The sequence below is a fragment of the Plectropomus leopardus genome, chromosome 11, assembly GCF_026936395.1.
Source record: "Plectropomus leopardus strain MGB_pleo_1.0 chromosome 11, ASM2693639v1, whole genome shotgun sequence".
NCBI lineage: Eukaryota > Metazoa > Chordata > Actinopteri > Perciformes > Serranidae > Plectropomus > Plectropomus leopardus.
The window spans coordinates 15,402,569-15,420,832 of NC_142186.1; the positions used below are offsets into that span (position 1 = coordinate 15,402,569).

The 18,264-nt window shown below is 39.0% G+C and overlaps 2 protein-coding genes across 3 annotated transcripts in view; one reads left to right on the forward strand and one right to left on the reverse strand.

Annotated features, from left to right (window-relative positions):
- LOC121945391 (zinc-binding protein A33-like) overlaps positions 1 to 18,264 on the reverse strand; it is a 71,430-nt gene that overhangs the window by 26,306 nt on the left and 26,860 nt on the right. The window lies entirely within an intron of this gene.
- sntb1 (syntrophin, basic 1) overlaps positions 1 to 18,264 on the forward strand; it is a 52,710-nt gene that overhangs the window by 12,643 nt on the left and 21,803 nt on the right. Inside the window, exon 2 of the mRNA XM_042490817.2 lies at positions 8,859 to 9,099. Within this exon, the coding sequence (XP_042346751.1) occupies positions 8,859 to 9,099 (241 nt within the window). The remainder of the gene's footprint in view (positions 1 to 8,858; positions 9,100 to 18,264) is intronic.

Below are 18,264 nucleotides of genomic sequence, written 5' to 3' on the forward strand. Positions count from 1 at the left end.
GATTGATGATAATTGAGATAAAATATCGTGCCTCTCACTTTTTCCACTTTTTTTTTCTGCCAACATCCTTTGGCCTTGTGAATAGTTGCCACTGCATATTTTGGGTTTTGTGAGAATACATTGAGAAAAGTTTAAAAATTGAGGACCAGGACAAAAGAATATACATAAGACTCTGGTTAAAAGGATGTTGCACATTTTTTTTGACAACTTGTACAGTAGTCATAAGCGATATATGATATGCAGATAATAAACACAGTACAGCTTTTGTTCCTTCAGAGGTTAAATGCACTAATTCACCAACAGCCCTTAGTTACTGTTGGCACGCCCCTCAAGCTTTCCTTTCTCATGGCACATAATGCTCAACTGAATCCAAACTAACCCTTTATAATGCCAAAGTCACACAATAACACAAACTAACTGATAGAGGCAAAGGTAGACCAGCAGCTCCTCACTAATTTTAAGTGAGGTAAAATTACTGTTTGTGTTAACGGAGTCGTGCTTTGGAGAGAGTGCAGTTTCACTTTCAGTTCAGTTTTAAATACTCGGACACATTAAAGGTGGACCCCTATATGGACTGAATTCATCAAGAATTTTCTGTTTCTCTGTGCTACACACGATATTGTGAAAAAAGACTGAGGTTAAAGAGACACAGTGCAGGAATAACTACACAGATATGCTTTTGAACAAAACTGTAACCCCACAAATAAATGTAGTTAGATGCTGCTTGGCCTTGAAAGTACAGTAAGGCTAGTTTATTTCTATTCAGCCTATTAGCTGGACATCCCCATGATTGCATTTCATGTTAGAAGAGATTAACACACTGTATTTGTATTCTTTATAATTCTGGTCTTGTGTTTTTGGTTTGTAAGTCTTTAATTGCCTAGTATCTTACTGTAAGCACATGCACAACACTTTAGCATGTAGAGAAATGTCTTGCTGTTATTCCACATCCCCATTCTATATTAAAAGTACTATTGTGGAAAATGGTTATAGAGTTGTCTTGCCTCTAAATCAGTAATAGAAATAGTAACAGTTGCAAGAGGACATCTCTGGGGAAGGGACAGTAAACTCATTGACCAAGGGAGACTATTTTCCTTTGCAAAAGAAAAACAATGAGGTCTGGGTGCTCACTGAATTATTGTAATTATGCCATTGATATTGCATATAATGTGCTACAGACGTGTATGTTATGTGACAAACTAAAGGCCAACGCTTCTTTTGTTTCCAGAACGCCGGCATGTTGTCTTAAATCACACACTGGGGCGGCATGATGCTGCCATTGTTTGGTTCTGTATAAAAAAACAAAGGTGACACAAAGAAGGGACTCTATGTAAAGAGGGTTTGTGATTTAACAATCACTACTCAAATGAGGGGTTTGGCAAACAGTCGATTTTAAGTCACCTGGACAAAAGCATCTCCTAAAGGGTAAAGGATGGTATATAATATGAGGTAATGATTTATGGCCATCACTGTAGTTTAACATATTTGGGAGATTTTTGGTGTTTCATATCCAGATTATTGTTTAGTGTACGGAGATGTCACATTGTGTTGTAAACATCTATTGTAATTGCTTCTCCATATTTGACTTTTTGGAAAGTAAGCTCTTGAGAACTTCTTGTCTTTCTGTTTTCAGTATACTTGTATACACACATAAAACGGTGACCCAAATGTCCACACTCAAATTGTTATGACCCTATTTACAGCCTGAACAATATATTCTGATGTTATATGCAAGACCTTTGACATTAGCCATTCATTTCCTTAAATCTGCTGATTACAGAATAGTGTGTCAACTTACTTTGCTATCTCTTCCAAAATATTACATTTGAGCAAATATCGTCATCAGATAAAAGTCTTCTTTCTTATACACATATTTCATGCCTCCTCCTCTCTACTCACTCAAAGTAACAAGCTTCCAGAGTTCACAACTGTTTGACATCAAGTTCAGAGCTCATTGAGTAATTCTGCCCACGCGCATTTCAAGTTGCGTTGGCAATTCCCTCTATGAGAAGGTCCTCCACCTTAGTGACTGTTCATTGTTCAGTGAAGGTGATATTTGAACTCTCTGAGATATTGGTCCAAATCTTACAAAAAAAAGCCTTGAGGGTGGATTTGTAAAGGCCTTTTGTGCTGCCGTAGTATCCAGCTACCTGCTCAGTGCCGACAAGGAGGAAAAGCCTTCATTCTGCAATCAGAGGACCTTTTTTCTTGTTCTCTACCTCTTTGACCTGCTGTGTTCTCTTTCCAGCTTCTACCAGCATTACACTGTCTACTTTCTCTCCCACAGGCTTAATGACAGGAGGGTTCTTTTTTCCTTTGGTACATTTTCTCACCAAATAAAAATCCCCATTTAAAGCATATGGTAGAAAGTCCAATGACTTCAGAGCTCATTAAATGATGTTAAGGACCATTAAGTGAAAAAGACACAATGAGGCTGATAAAGTAATTACACCTTGTGGTATAGAGTGGAGAGAGAGAGTGAGAGTATGTGTGTATGCGTGTGTGTGTGTGTGTGTGTGTATGTGTGTATGTGTGTGTGGTAGGGGGTTGGTGCTGCACAAACACACATGCTGAGGAATGCAACTGAACAAGTTTGTGTGTACATTGTGAATGTGCAAAGACACAATGAACACCTCTGAAGAAATGTATCGCCTCATTTGGAAAATGTGTAAGTGAATGGGGTTGAGTACAGTTTTAAATAAGTGAACTAAATATCATCAATGGAAGTGAGCTGAACAGCTAGTCTCTGGTGATACATTGTCATTCAGACGTCTGCAACACGGCTACTGAAACAGCAAGCTACTGTTTCTGAATGAAGTGGAGAGTGGCAGTCATAAAAGAAAAAGATTTAGTTGCGTCTGTGTGCTCACTTTGTCTCAAGCATGAGCCAGAAGAATGGAAACTATAAAATCAGACAGATGGGGAAGGACAGCCCCTCATTAGGATCTTTTGGTTTGACTTATGTAACTGCTGCTTTCAAACTAAGGCCCGAGCGAGTCTGAGTTCTATCCTCTCCAAGTTCTTATCGTGCTATTGAGGTTATTGCACAGAGTTGGCCGTGTTGTTGCTGTAATGGAATAGAAACACGACCCATGGGAATGCATGCACATTTACACACTTCCGCTGTAATGATCACACAGACTCCACCCCATTTATTTTCCCCTCCGCTGGAAACAGTTACAGCTCTATTTCTGGGCACAGAGACGTTGGCCGATGAGTTTACATTTCCTCCCTCCAGAATGTCATTGTAAATGTTAACTGTTGACAAATGATCCACTAGACATTATGTTTGCGTAATAACTGCATTTGATTTGTTTAGTCCAATTCAGTCAGTTTAGAATGTGGACTGTTAGACTGAGCTGTTTGGCCATATAACTGTAGTATCATTTAAAAGTCAATGTGTTTTAAGTAAAGTTTCCTACTTACCTTTGTCCTCATTAGAACTGCAATTAATGATTGTTTTCATAATTGATTATTGAATAATCAATTTCATATGAAAAAAATGTCCATCAGATAATCCCAGGGCCAAAGGTGAAGTCATCTAACTGCCTGTTTAAAGAATAACTTCTGTATTTTTCAACCTTGACCCTGTTTGGCCAAGTTGTGTCGAATGTGATGAATTGGTGAAACAATTCAAAATGGCCCAGTATTGATCCAGAGACCGCTGCAGCCAGCAGTGGTAAAACTGGCTGCAATGTGACCCCTTTGGGCAAGCGTGCAGCATCAGTATATTAAGTATTCATTTTTGCTGCTCAGATTGTTGCTGTAAGTGTGTTACAATGTTATGAAAAGGATCCCTGCTGAGGTAGAGCTCTTTGTTAAAGAGTAAGATCCTTTTTGTTTTACCATGATCGTTGTAGTAAGCCTCACCGGAGTCCATTTAAATAAACAGGGTTTTTTTCACTTCAAAACACACTTTCAACTTTCACATTCCAAGTCAAGGAGCGAAACAAAACTCACGAAAGCCATCAGGCTTGTCCTTCCACTGTTCCAACAAACATCCACTCTGTTTTGATTGAAATAAACCATTAATTCATCCAGTTAGACGTGAAAGTATGATGGCTTGATACGAGTTCAAATTACTGTTTATTTAAATGGAGTCTGGTGGCTTTGCCAATGGTCATTTCTGGGCTGTTTCTGGTTAAACAAAAAGATTGTACTCTTAACAAATAGGTCTATCTTTGTGGGGATCCTTTCATAATGTTGTCAGACACTTTGAATAACAATCTAAGCCTGTCAGTGGCAAAAACAAGCACTCTCAATGGACATAAATTGATGGTGTTGATTGCAGGGATTAAATTGTAGCCTGTTTTGCTGATGCTGGCTGCGGCAGACTCCCTCAATACTGGACCAGTTTCAAAAACTGTTGTTCCCATTAGTCACTTAGACACAAAAACATGGGAAAATAGTGTCTGGATTGAAAAATACCAAAGTTGCCTTTTGAAGATTTGATTTATAAAGTAGAGAAAATGCTCACATTTAAGACCCTGAAACCAAAGAGTATTTGGCAAATTTACTTGATAAATGACTCAAACAACTAATCAATTATAGAAATAAATTGTGATTAATGCATTACTTGTTTCAGTGCTACTTTTCATTCTGTTTTTCTTTGTAACACCCCTGAGTGAGTAAGTGAAGTCCTGTCAAGTCTGAAGCCAGATTTATGGTCGATGCAAGAGGTTAATGGAAGTCCCCGGGAGTAGAAGGTTTTGATTTATAATTCAGTGTCAGATTTGTCAGTTTGATTTCACCCCTGAAACAGGATGTATTGTACTGATAATAAGGCTGTATCATACATTAATTATTTTACCAAAAGCAACTGTGTTTATACTGTTTTCTTAATTTTCATAAAGACAAAGAAATTCTGCAGAATTAATATTTTAAGAAGCACGATGTGGTGCACAGACCATGTTTTGATTTTTCTACTGCATGCTGCTATTATAAAGTTAAACAGTGCATTTGATAACAGGAGTCTAATATAATATCTACCAGGGAATGTGTGCATCAGATCATTTCCAAAGTCCATCATTATCAATGGCTCACAGACACACAGGCATACACACACTTTGGGAATCTAAGGTATTTATCTTGTGTTCCTTTGCAGCTTCATCATGCTTTGTAGCACAGAATATGAGGCAGACATTGTGTTTACTTGCATAAGTCCATCTCAAATCTGAAAACCTTGTTGCTTTTTCATCTCTAAATTTAAATCCTACTTGTGCCTTTGTGTCACATTAGTCTCACGGATGCACGGCTCGTAACAGACAAAACCAGACCAGGTTGTCATCATCCAGCTGCAGCAGATTCGATCTTTTCAGTCCATTGAATTCACTTGTATGGTGCCTTGTTATGATGCATTTTAACAAATGGATTTTCAGTCCTTTAATCTGATCCGACTGTGTGGGTTATATTCTGCTGTGCAATTGGATCACGTCGTCACTGCAGGTCCATTGAGGACACTCTCACATCACCCCCGTCTCTTCCTCTGTGTTATGTGTCAGCCTGTCATCTCTCCTTTACAGGTTGGCGGTTAGGCTTGTTATACATTCTCATAGGGGTCCATAGTGCTTCCACTAAGAATAGTTCACTTGCTGGATTACAAATGCCACCAGCCATATTCCAATTATATGCGGCTCGTACAGTGGGATATGCCAATTAAACATCCGGGGCATACCAAGGATTCAGAACATTCAGGACATAGAAAGCGCACTGAGCACTCGCTTTATCTGTGCCTCTCTATTTCTGTCTGTCACTGAGACATGTGTCCTGTCGTCTCTTTTCTTCTCCCATTCTCAAACCTAAAACACAAGGAATTTAAAATAGTTACCAAGCCTCCGGTGATTCAGAGTCTGACATTTACAAGTAAATCTGTCTGTTTTACTGGCTAGAAACTGGGGTTTCTGAGGTACTGGGCAGCATCAGTTGTGACTATCAGGACATACTTGAAGCTGTGGGGGTATGTTCAGGGTTTTTGGTATCGTAAATCTCTTGATGCTGCCTGCCTTTAGCAGCAGAGACAAGGTGTGAATCATCAGTGCAGCTAGCATGAATACATTACAGCTTGCTTACATTTTAGCAAATTAACTTAGTCTGTTTTGGCTATCGGCAATTTGGGCTGTTCATTTCAAATTGACAGCAGAGAAGGCCAACTGTGCCAGCTCATTGTAATAGCAAGGTAATCATTTGATCAACAGCTTTCTGCTGTCTGTGCAGCAAACATGAACATTTTTATTGCATACCAACAGGCTGCACACATTATTTTGATGTGCAACTTTTGGACTTCGGTTTACTTTAAAGGGATAATTCACCACCAAAATCGAAAATGCATAGTTTTCCTCTTACCAATAGCACTATTTATCAATCTAGATTTCCGTGTTGGAGATATCGGCTGTAAAGATCTCTGCCTTCTCTCCAATATAATGGAACTACAGTATATGGCATTTGGTTTGTGATGCTCAAAGCGCCAAAAATGTTTTTGAAGAACAGACCTTGTGTGCAGTTTCGTGTACGAACTATTGTCTCTCTACCAAGAGCCAACTGCATCACAGCCCAGAAGGAAGCCTGCATCTACGGCTAAGCTGTACAGTGAGCTAGCTCAGTGGGCTAGTTGAGCTAACAGTTGATGCATGCTTCCATCTGAGTGATGATTAGTGTTGCACGGTATACCAATACTATAAAAGTATTGCAGTATCCAGCTGTTCAAAACTATACAGTACCACCTTATATTAATACCAGTACTTTATGAATGACAGCATTTTAATGAGAGCCATGTTTCTCCGCTTGCAACAGTGAGACTGTTGGTGTCTGTGCCAAGCACCCAGGAAGCGCACCATGCTCTCATGCAAAATTTACATAGTGGCCGAAAGTGGAATTACAGCATCACGTGATGCACATTGGCCCAGAAAGACCTTTCCTCATTTGCTTAACACTGGGAAAGAGACATCCTTAAATCACAGGAACATTTTTTTGAGACATATTGACTTTTTAGAACACGAGCCGTGGCTGCTCGCATTTCAGATACTCGCCTTGCCGACCATCTACGGCTTGTTGACAAACCAGACACACAGAGCGAAATAGTATTATTCACTTACACAGCAAACAGTCAGGGTTACCCCCGGTACACCACAAAGCCCGTGTCTAAAACATCAAAGCATCCAAAGCATCTTGCCAACAGACATGCCAATGGTGATTAAGGAATTCAAAGAGCGTCAGGTTGGCTAGAAAATGTGACAACGTAATTACGTAATAGCTCCCTCTTGTGTGCGGTTTAAACAAAGAACTTTATTGACTTAACAAGACAAGAAAAAAACTGATGGCTACAGGCCAGATTTCCATTTTAAGGTTAATTTCTACTATAATAATGTTAATATATTGATAATAAAACACCTCAAATTTATAAATACCTATCCTCTGCCATCCCCTTTTAAAGCCCTTCATTTCTGTCGCGTTAGGATTTATCTTATATATTATTTCATTACTTTTATGGTGTTTCAGGTTTTTGTCATGGTATCACTTCAGTACAGGTATTGAGATATTTTGGGCAGGTATCGTATCGAAGTCATAATTTTGGTATCGTGACAACACTAGTGATGATACGGTTGGTGGGTGTATTTTGGTAAGAAAGAAAATAGTTGAACACTTCATGTTGAACAACATGAAACTGCTCACAACAAGGTCTGTGGATTATCTTAAGTAACACAGTCATGATTTCTGGAAAGAGACATTGCCGTTGTGTTTTTTTAAAAAAAAATTGGGGCACTTTGAGCACCACAGGCCAAGTGCCATCTAGTTCCAATTCCATTAGAGAGAAGGCAAACATCTCTACAGCCGATATGTCAAACACTCACAACAAAACAATTTGGATTGATAAATAGCACTACTGGTAAGAGGAACAATTTGTATTTTTCATTTGATGATGGACTGTTGCTTCAAAGAAAATCCAACCTTTAATACAAACCTGAACCAGCTACTGAACAGACACAGTAAAAAAAAAAAAATGTAACTCAGACAAGTTTCTAGACTACCCACACATCTTGAGTCCAAGCATCATTTATGCACAGATATACTGCTGAGAGTTATCTTTCTAAAGTATCTGCTGCCCCATGACAGTCTGTAATACGTGCCAAATGCCTCAGAGGTATCATAATTAAACAGTTTCTATTTCTGCTGTGTATCTAAACAGTGCCCCCAAATCCTGCCTCTGACCTGTCACGAAGACACACTACCTTCAAAAGAGTAAATCTTTTAAAACAGTAACTTGTTTATTGCCTCTGATATTGGCTTTGCATCAAAAGATGGCTACGATGTTAAACATACAGACCTTATTCAGATTTGAATTGGCCTCTGTGTTAAATGATGCTAAAATAAGGCAAATGTCAAGTGATTTCAGTGTTCGGTGCAGTCGAATTGGAAATAATTTGGGTGCTTGTGTTATACAAGTGTAGAGCCACTTGATGAGTAAGTATGAATACATAATTCAGAATACATTGTCTTATTTGCAAGTTAATTTATTCATTATGCGTTTAATCAAACAAGGTTTACAGCATGCTCTTCAGTGTAGAGACATGATCTGCAGATTTTATTAACACTATGAAATTGTGTTGTCCACCCAGTAGTAGGTTGATAGTCCAATCATTGCTGCGGGAATCTAGTGATTGAAATATTTTCTCTCCCTTTAAGTATGGGATGCTTTACACCTTAATTTTACCAGTTAATTTGTTCAAATTTACCCACCACATTGAGCTAAAGTTTCTTCAGAACATTTAAATCTCTCAATCTGCTGCTTCCATGTCCCAGTTTAACCCCCATTATAATGTCTGACTGTATACTGGAAATCTCTGTCTTCCTTTTCTGCCCAGTGAAGTACATGCGCGAGGCCACACCGTATGTCAAAAAGGGCTCCCCTGTGTCAGAGATCGGCTGGGAAACCCCCCCTCCTGAGTCTCCTCGTCTCGGCAGCCCTCCCATCAGCTCCTCCTCACATGACCCCCCGAGCTCACCTACACAGCCCTCCCTGTCTCTGCAGGGCGATAGGAGGTGCATACCACTTAAGATGTGCTGTGTAACCCGAGCCATGACCACACCAGACCCTGAAAACAGGTAGGTGAAACACACATACACACATGCAGACATACCATAGAAAAATCCTCATTCTTGAGCTGAAGGCAGTTCTCTGGAGATGCTGCCGTCTCCTTCAGATTCTCCTAAATATGAACTGTCTGCTCCTCTTGTGCTTTTCATTGACACACTAAAGACTAGTTCATTGATTAACTCACAAAGTTCAGTCGGCTAACTCGTACATAATTGCTTTTAAAGATTCACATCTTCAGTAGAAACAAATGGGCCTTTGACTGGGAGCCGCAGTGAGGATTATTTTTTTGACCTTTTAAACAAACAGACTAACAGGTTGTTGGTTTTGGTTTTTTTATGGGATTCAAAGTAACAATCTCAAAGATCTCTATTTCAACATTTCCAGTGGCCATAGTAACCATTTACTCGCAATGCTTGCAGAGACCGGAAAACAGCAAGCCTCTTCACCAACCCAGTCTCATTCCTAACATGTCAAATATCAAAGTTTTGGCAGTGGCCTCTTAAGTCGGACACTGACGCACAGAGGGAACGTTTCGCGATCGTGTGAGACAAAGCGGGCAGTTAGCATTTTTTGACACAACTAGCCTAGTATAGCAAGTAAGAAACTTTTCATAAAGCGGGTGAGAGAGGAGGTGGATGGGTCAAACAAACTCCCGACTTTCACCCAGGAGCCTATTGTTCGTGTGTCATGCAAAAACCAAAAATCAATCGAATTATTTTAATAACAAGGTAGCATGCATGTATGTGTAGCCTACTGTGCTATAGTAACATATGCCACATGATGTCACATACGTTAATAAGTGACAGATGTAGTGACTTTAAGCCAAACCATGATGTTTTTTCTTAGCCTCACCCGCTTTGTTTCCTAAACCTAAGAAAGGAAACCTAAAGACAAATGGTTTTTTTTAATCTTCATATTAAGTCTATTTTGAAAAAGACTGCATGTATTAAACTTTACATTTCGTGTGAAAACAGAATTTATTTTGAAAAGACATTGCATGTAACAAGCGAACATTAATGTGCTGGTCCCTGAACATACAAAGCTGACGTTGGAGGGGCACCTAGAGTGCATAGTTTGTCCTGTAGGGCCAAGCGTCATTATTTGAAGGGTTGGGAGTGAGAATGGGTTGGATTCACACACTAACTGCACGCAGCTTGGGATATTTACTGGGAATTTCACCACAGACAACCAGGTTGTAATATGTCAGATGCAAGGGCTTTCAGCAATGGGCCATAGACTCAGTAATCATATAATTATATTATATTATATTATATTATATTATATTATATTATATTATATTATATTATATTATATTATATTATATTATATTATATTATATTATATTATATTATATAAAATATAGTTAGTTATTAAGTGATGACTAGTGACTCAAAAGACATTACTTTAGCTGAAAATCTTGAGATTTACACTAATAACACAGTACTAAATTAACAGAATATTGCCAGTCTTTTCCATTACTAAATGTGCACTTAATTGATCAAAATTTGAATCAAACATTATTCAAATTCAGCTAGATAGCAGTACTCTACTACTATAAACAGGGTGCATTGGTTGCAGTGAGAAAAGTATGTCCTGAGTTTGCAGTGGTGACCTCAATTTGACTGCCTAAACTAGCTCAGAGGTTTGGCTTCACTATTGTCACTTGCAGATGCTCCAAAGTTCAACTTTGAAGCAACCAAAAGATGATTACCTCAACGAACCAAAGGTTAACCCATTCTTCTCCACTGCTTTACTCAATGCTGACAGAGAGAGAATAGGATAGTCTCCCCATGTGTCTGCAGCCATCCTCTGCTGTCCTGATGGGATTACCGGGTACTGTTGTCTCAGACTTTTTTAGTCAGTTCTTCTTAAAGACAGACGTTTGAAGTGGCACTTTGATAATTTTCAGTCAGCAGGGGGGTCGGTCTGTTACGAGGTGTCGTCAAGTTAATTGGTTAGTAATTTGACAAAGGCCCAATCAAACAGCATGGGGGCAGACTGAGATTTACTGTTTAAACATTTCTGGTGTCACAGTCTGTGAATGTGTGCTCTCCGTCCCAGTTGTCTCTCCCTGTGTCCCTTCCTGCTTGTCTTTCTGTTTTGCCATCACTCTCTCCTGTCTCATGTTTTTCACTCTTATTTGTTTGTGTTCTCTTGCCCCTGTTGTTTTCGCTCTGTCCCCTCCCTTTTTTTTCTTTCATGATCTCTCTCCCTTCATATACCCAGCTTTCTCTGTTATCTGTCTCTTTCTGTCTGAATCAATTCTCGCCTTCTATCTCCATCCGCTTCCCATTATTGCCTCTCTCCCGATTTATTTTTTTCTTTCTCTTCGGCTCTCAGTGTCTCTCTATCGCTCCGTCTCTCCATCCATGTGTGTCCCCCTCTGCATATGTATGATTTTAGAAGTGTGAGATAGTTGAACCTCACTAAACTTCAAAGCTTCAGACGACAGAGGCAACATCAAAGTCAAGTCGTAATAGTGAGCAGTGACTTCAAAGTTCCCCGTCTGTACTGACGTTGTTAGACGGCTCAGCGCTGCGGCTGTAAAATGTAAATGCTAACACAACAATCAATATAAAAAAATACTTGTAAACAAAATGAAAAATAGGAACAGCATCCACAGACAAAGCAGATGGTTCTCTGCTGGCTGGCTCTCCTGTTCAGTGTAACTTTTATTTTCCTCTAAATAAAAACAAAGATTCATTTCAGTCTTTGTGGAGTAAGTAATTGATAGAGATAGCGTCCATGAGCAGTGAAGCCACAGAAAACTGTAAAAAACCCGACCACAGTCTGAGGCCATGCTCACACTGTGTAGATCATTTTAAAACAAAGTGTCTTTTTAAAGGTCTTATGAGGAACAATGTAACAATTTAGGAAGTAGGCTTATTAGCTTTCTTGCAGAGAATTAGATATAAAATTCGAGACCACTCTTATGTCTGTGTGCCAAGCATGGAGCTGGAGCTGGTTAGCCTAACTTACCAAAACATTAGGTTTAAGGGAAAACAGCTAGCCTAGCTCTGTCCAAAGTTTTAAAACAAGCACCTCCAAAGCTTGTTTATACATGAGCTATTGTTAAAAATAAGGTGATGAAAAAAACATGTGAATTGAGAAATAAAAAAGTAAACATGGATGTGAAATAAAAAGTAGTGGTAAATTATTGTGGTATCTGATTAATTTTATTTTAATAATTTGTCTACCCTGTCTGTTTTTCATTTCAAAGTAATTTTTTTGCTCTATTGTTCAGTTAACTTGAATTTTCTCCATTTTGATCAATAAGTTTTCTTTCATAGCTGGGGCCTCCGTGGAGGGTACATGGGCTTAAAGCATGCACAGAGGTGTTCATGCTCAGCGCGCTGGTCATTGCAATATGCTCTGAAGCATGACGGGGCATAAAAACAAAACACTTTGTAGATAAGGATGTAGTCAGCAAGTGTTAATGTAAGAATGTTGCAGGAAAAGCAGGCTGCCTGGCAACACAAGTAAACACAGACACACTTCCAAGCATTTAATTTGTGTACTATAATAATACAGTCGCTTTCCTCCAAAGCAGAATTATTTCTCATAGTCTCTTTTTATGAGACCATTTTTAATTTTTTTTTTACTTTTACAGCAGTCTCTCATGTTTTCCACATCCTGAATAAAAAAAAACTATTCTTCCTCTAGTGTGGTGGCTATTTCTGTCTAATATTTTAAGGCAATTTGACTGACCCTGTGGTCTCTCGATGAAGGGTTGCAGAGATGTCTGCAGAGGGGAGCCTGCTTGGCCAGTTCTCCCTTGCAGGTGTCCGTGTTAAACTGAAAAGGGCAGCACACAAAGCGGCGCAACAACATATGGAGCCTTCCTGCTCGACGCAAAAGACAAGATGATGATCACTGTTTGGCACGTGAACCTTGCGCCAGGGACACTACAGCTTACATAAACCTTGACTGAACCTCAATAGTCAGCATGCTTTATTTCATTTGTTTACAAGACAAATGTAAAAAAAACTATTTGTGGTTTTCAAAGGAGTTATTGACAAACAAAAATGAATTAATCCTCTCAACACTAGTATGGTGTCTTCAGTTCACCTCACTGTGACAAACAATTGTTGTTTTCACACTTCTGTTTGCACACAGGTAAAAAACTAAAACTAAACACATTGTGTCAGTTGGTGAACTTAGTGGGTGTATTTTTATTTCTTTACAACAAAGCAAGCCTAGCTGTTTCCGCTCACTAGAAGCTATGGTAATTGTCTCTCAGCTCTCCACACTGGGTGCACAGACATGATGTTGTTCTTATTTTACTCTCAGAAGGTGAGCAAAGAAGTGTCAAGATATCAAAGAAGACAGGGCGTCAAGATCATGACCCACCTTTAGAGGTTACCTTTAGATGTTTTGTTTGGGGTTTTTTCCCCGAAAATGGGACAAAGAGTTCAACTGATTTCCCTTTAAAAATGAAATGAAATTTATTCCTACATTTCAAAATGTCTAGAGTGTGTTTGGCAAAAAAAAAAAAAATCAGCTGCTCTTGCACAAATCTCAGTTTAGACATTAAACTTTTTAAGAGCACAATAGGGTTGAACATTCACTTTGTCGGCCATAACTTTAACTTTATTGGTCCAGGATTTGGGGTCAACAACTCATCTAGAGAAAAGGTGAGTTTTTGCTTTCTGCAGATAACATTGTTTTGTGGTTTGATAAAGCTGGCCAAATTTGCCTTGACCATCATTTATTTTATGAAGGTTCTTCCTCATCCTCTCAGTCAGGGCAAATTCCCCTTTGACTCACCAGTAAATGTTTAGTAAAGGTTTAAATGGAAGGAACACCCATGTTGAAATCAGGTGTGTAATGCTTAATCCATGAAACTCACATTTATACCAGCAAGCTGGATGCTTCTCAATATCATGGAGTTCATAGATAATGTGTGTCAGGTAGGAGATTGCAGGGCAAGACGACACCTACTCTGTTTTCCTTATTTTGGTTTCGGAAACGGTTTTAAGAGGCTTTATGTTAAGTGACAGGGAAGTCTGGCTTATCTTTTTATACGAGACTCAGTGCAATGTTGCATCCCTCAGAGGGTTTCTCTCTTCATTTCAGCAGATGTTGTTTAAACTGTGTGTAAGCCTGAGAGGACCGACAGGAATGAAGGATATGAGGAAAGGCGGCGCACGTTCAGTGATGAGAAGTAATAAAAGACAAGAAAAATAAAAGAGAAGACTTGATTTATCTTTTTTTTAACTAATTCGGAAGACATTTTTTCTCACTCAACTGTAATGTACACAATGTTTAAGTCACTTACAGTCAAACTTTCTTTTACTTTGGTGTCAGATTACATTTTTAAAAATGATAGGGATTACACTCCTATCATTTCCAGTGTGGATTAAAAATGTTATGAGAAGGTATGGAAAATCGGAAGTGAGGAGAAGTGAAAGAGAAAATGGAAAGGAATTGAGAAAGAACAGGGAAGGCAAAGATAAGGAAAAGTGGAAGAGAGCGCTGCGAAGACAAGAAGAAAATAAAATGACGACCTTTATCTTTCACGATTAATCTGTGTCAATACTGAGGCAACATGAAAAACCTGCAGTGTTAATGTGTGAGATATCCACTGAAAACATGTATGGCTACTAAAAGGAGGAGATGACTCCTGACAGAATCAGCACGGCTCCTCACAGTGTGAATGTTTTCTGTAGTTCTGTTTGCCCTTGACTAGTTTCTGAAAGGACGACTCACACTGTCTCTCCAATTCCAGTCTTTGTCAGGTGTATGCCTGCATACTATGATGTAATAACCAACTCACTAGTGCAGGAAAAGTGGGCTTATAACTGCAATGTCACAACCTCTTACTTTGGTATCCTACTAATCCCTTAAGAAGTCTGCAACATCAGTGCATTAAAGCAGAAAACCTGTTTGTATTCCATATCCCATTGCACATTTTTACCTGAAAAACCTGCAACTCATGGACTGGAGGAAATCCAACTGTTAGCCCCGCCCATTCACAGCATTTTTCTACACATTCTCTGATTACTTTTCATCCTGAAATAGCAGTTTAAAGTTCAGATGTGTGGCAAAAGTAGTCAGTAGACAGTCATTAGATTAAGCGAAAGAAGGGACTTGCAAAATAAAACTCAACTATTCAGACGATTCAACAAGAGATCCAACATGCAAACCTCCATTCTGAATCAGAGCAGCAGGGCTGACTGAAGAGCAGCTTTCAACAAGAGCACCGAGTGCAAAGGATTTCACAAGTTACAGCTAAATGTTACAGAACAATGCTGCCAATTCCTCCAACCACAAAAATAACAGGTCAGCATGGGATGAATTTACTTTAGGACTGCACAATATATCTTTTTTATTATTGGTGCAATGTTAACTTGTGCAATAAACACATTGTGAAAGCCTGTGAGATTGCACTTGGGGATTCTTTGAGTTAGCTGAAAGAGAGTATCAGTAGAAAAATGCACTTTAAAATGTGGACTTAACATCATAGTTTTTATAGTCCCCCTTTGAGTTCAGTTCAGTGTTCAGTTTCTTCAGTGAGAGAATGTTTGAAATAATTGTCTTTTATTTTGTTAATTCAGAGAGCAATTTGCTCCAGTTTATCAGTATGCTGAGAGCAGAAGAAAGGAAGGAGTCAGTACACTTATCCAAAGCTAAATCATTATTGATTGCAATATTCAGCAGCATTATTGCTTATTTCACTCATATACTGTGCAGTCTTAACACTCCCCATTCTCACTACACACTCGGGTCAGAGCTCTAAAGATAGTCAAATGCTTCCATGTAACTGCTAAGACATAAAACTATTTAGAGCGTATGCTGAAAACCAGAGGATCAGACGATTCTGAGGGATGTTTGTTGTGTTATTTGAACCTCAAGATCTGACCAAAGATAGTTCACTTTTGAGAGTTGTGTAACATGAGAAGGCATAATCCTACAAATCCCAAGGATCCTGGGAAAAGAGTAATATATTCCCAGGAATTAATACTCTTAAATCACAAGTAAACATTTATCTCTACTTGACTACCTTAAGAACTTGAAAGCAAAAGCATTCAAGACAAGTGTCTACTTTTGACTTTTAAGTAAATGAATTAATAATACAGCGACAGGCAGGCCTTACATGGCCACACAACGTAAACAATTCTGATTATAGGGCAAAGTATTAAGAGGACATAGCTACATAAAAATGTCGTTACATGGCTTTAAAAGGTAAATGTTTAAATGTCATGTCATTTTAAAAAGTACATTCAGAGACCTGAAAAACCTGCAACTGACTTGGAATTTACTTATAAAGAATTATCCTCAGGGACTTGAAACGTGACTGGAGATATGCTTTGCCAAGGCTTTAGACTTGTCTTGGACTTGTCCCAAAAAACACTCTCCACTGCATGTGTGCAGCAACAACTATTCCATGTTCAGTCATGATCAGGATTTAGGCAGAGGCAAGTGGGCCAAAATAGACAATTAAAAAGACTAATTGTGAAATCTAACCATGTTTTCTTGTTCTCTAAGGTCATCTGTGACACTCATTTAATCACTTATTGCCCATAGGTTTATATTTTGTTACATCAGTATTTCAACAGTATTTCAACAGTATTATCGCGCGCTTTTGCTTTAAAATGGGTATTTAGCCATTAAAACATGCTTTTCCATGCAAGTGATGCGAGCATACAGAGTTCATTCATGAATATTTACAATAAAGTGACAGCATGAATCATATCTGTATGCCGGGACAGACCTACCAAGCTTGAATACATATTTGCTATATATAGTGGTAATCCTTTGAGAACAACGACCCTTTGATCAACTGAGAGATTGATCTTCATACAGGCAGGACTTACAATTCCATACGTTCAAGTGGATCTTCGGGTCATCCAGTCCATGTGCTGTACCCTATCTCTTGCATGCATTGTGTCATGCATGAAAGAGATAGGGTAATTTAGCCCCAAAGCCACCCCACATCTTGGCTGGAGAATGGCACATAACACTTCCTCTAGGTCTAGTATAACTCACAGGAGTTGAGTTGTTGCTAAAACAAACACCATCCTTAAAGATCCTCCTCTATCATTTGCACATCTGGTCCTGGAGTCTCCCCCCTTTCCTCCCCTCTGCTCTCCCCCTGGCCTGTCCTTAATCAACTTGCCTTTTACAGGCAGCATTTCTATTTTTAACCCAGAGAAACACCTGGAGCTGATCTAGATGGTCTCTCCTACCTCCGAGGGTTTGACGGAAGAGCAGATTCATCACATTCACTGGGGCTTTTCCAGTTCCCCAGCGTGTACTGTATGAATAAAGAAAGCTGCAAAGAAACCATGTTTGCAGAGTTGAAACCACCCTGGTTTTAGAGTAGTTTCTATTTTCAACACTGGGAGCACCTGGACAGTGAAGTGCTGGGAACAGAGATACTGGAAAGCTAGAGTTGGTGGTAAACACACAGCCAAATCTCAGCACATGGTGCACACTAAAGAGTCGTTTATTCTCTTTGCCTCTGAGTCAGCCATAATTAATAGTTCATGTGTCAAAATTAATTGTAATATCAATCTTACTTCGCATCCTTATTTACAACAACAGACAGATAAACTTTGCAAAAGCATTGCTGTTTATAGTATTTTTACTATTTGTATTTCTCCACTGAGATGAACACTAACTGCACTGATGCTGCAATATACACTGCACTGCTTTATGCACTGTCAAGGCTGCAATATGTACCTCTTTAAAATTCATATTCATTGTGAGCACACAATCAAAGAGCCGTTCAATGAGAGTGAGAAGCATCCTAAAGATGCATCCCTCTCGCGGCCAGAAATACTCCCATATGATATAAAGAGATTAGCTATGGAAATTTACTGGGAGACAGCGCCGTGTCATATGGCCCACAGAGGATGCATGAGCAATGTCTGTTTCATGTTTCGAAACAACTTGAATTGACTCAACTCTCAATGTACTTAATTTCATTGTTCTGACCGAGTGCCCAATTTCAAGTAGATGAGACAAACAAGCATCTGTTGAAGCTAAGACCTAAATGGATTACATTTGGTTTCTAAAACTGTGAGGTGAGATGCAATTGAGACCATGGACTGTATGAAAGAATTGGACATAGTTACTGTGACGTCAACTACTGGTAACAAGGTAGCTACTCCCTAAAGCATACCCTGCCTTATCAAGAATTTTATGCTAAATTGGGACCATAATTTACA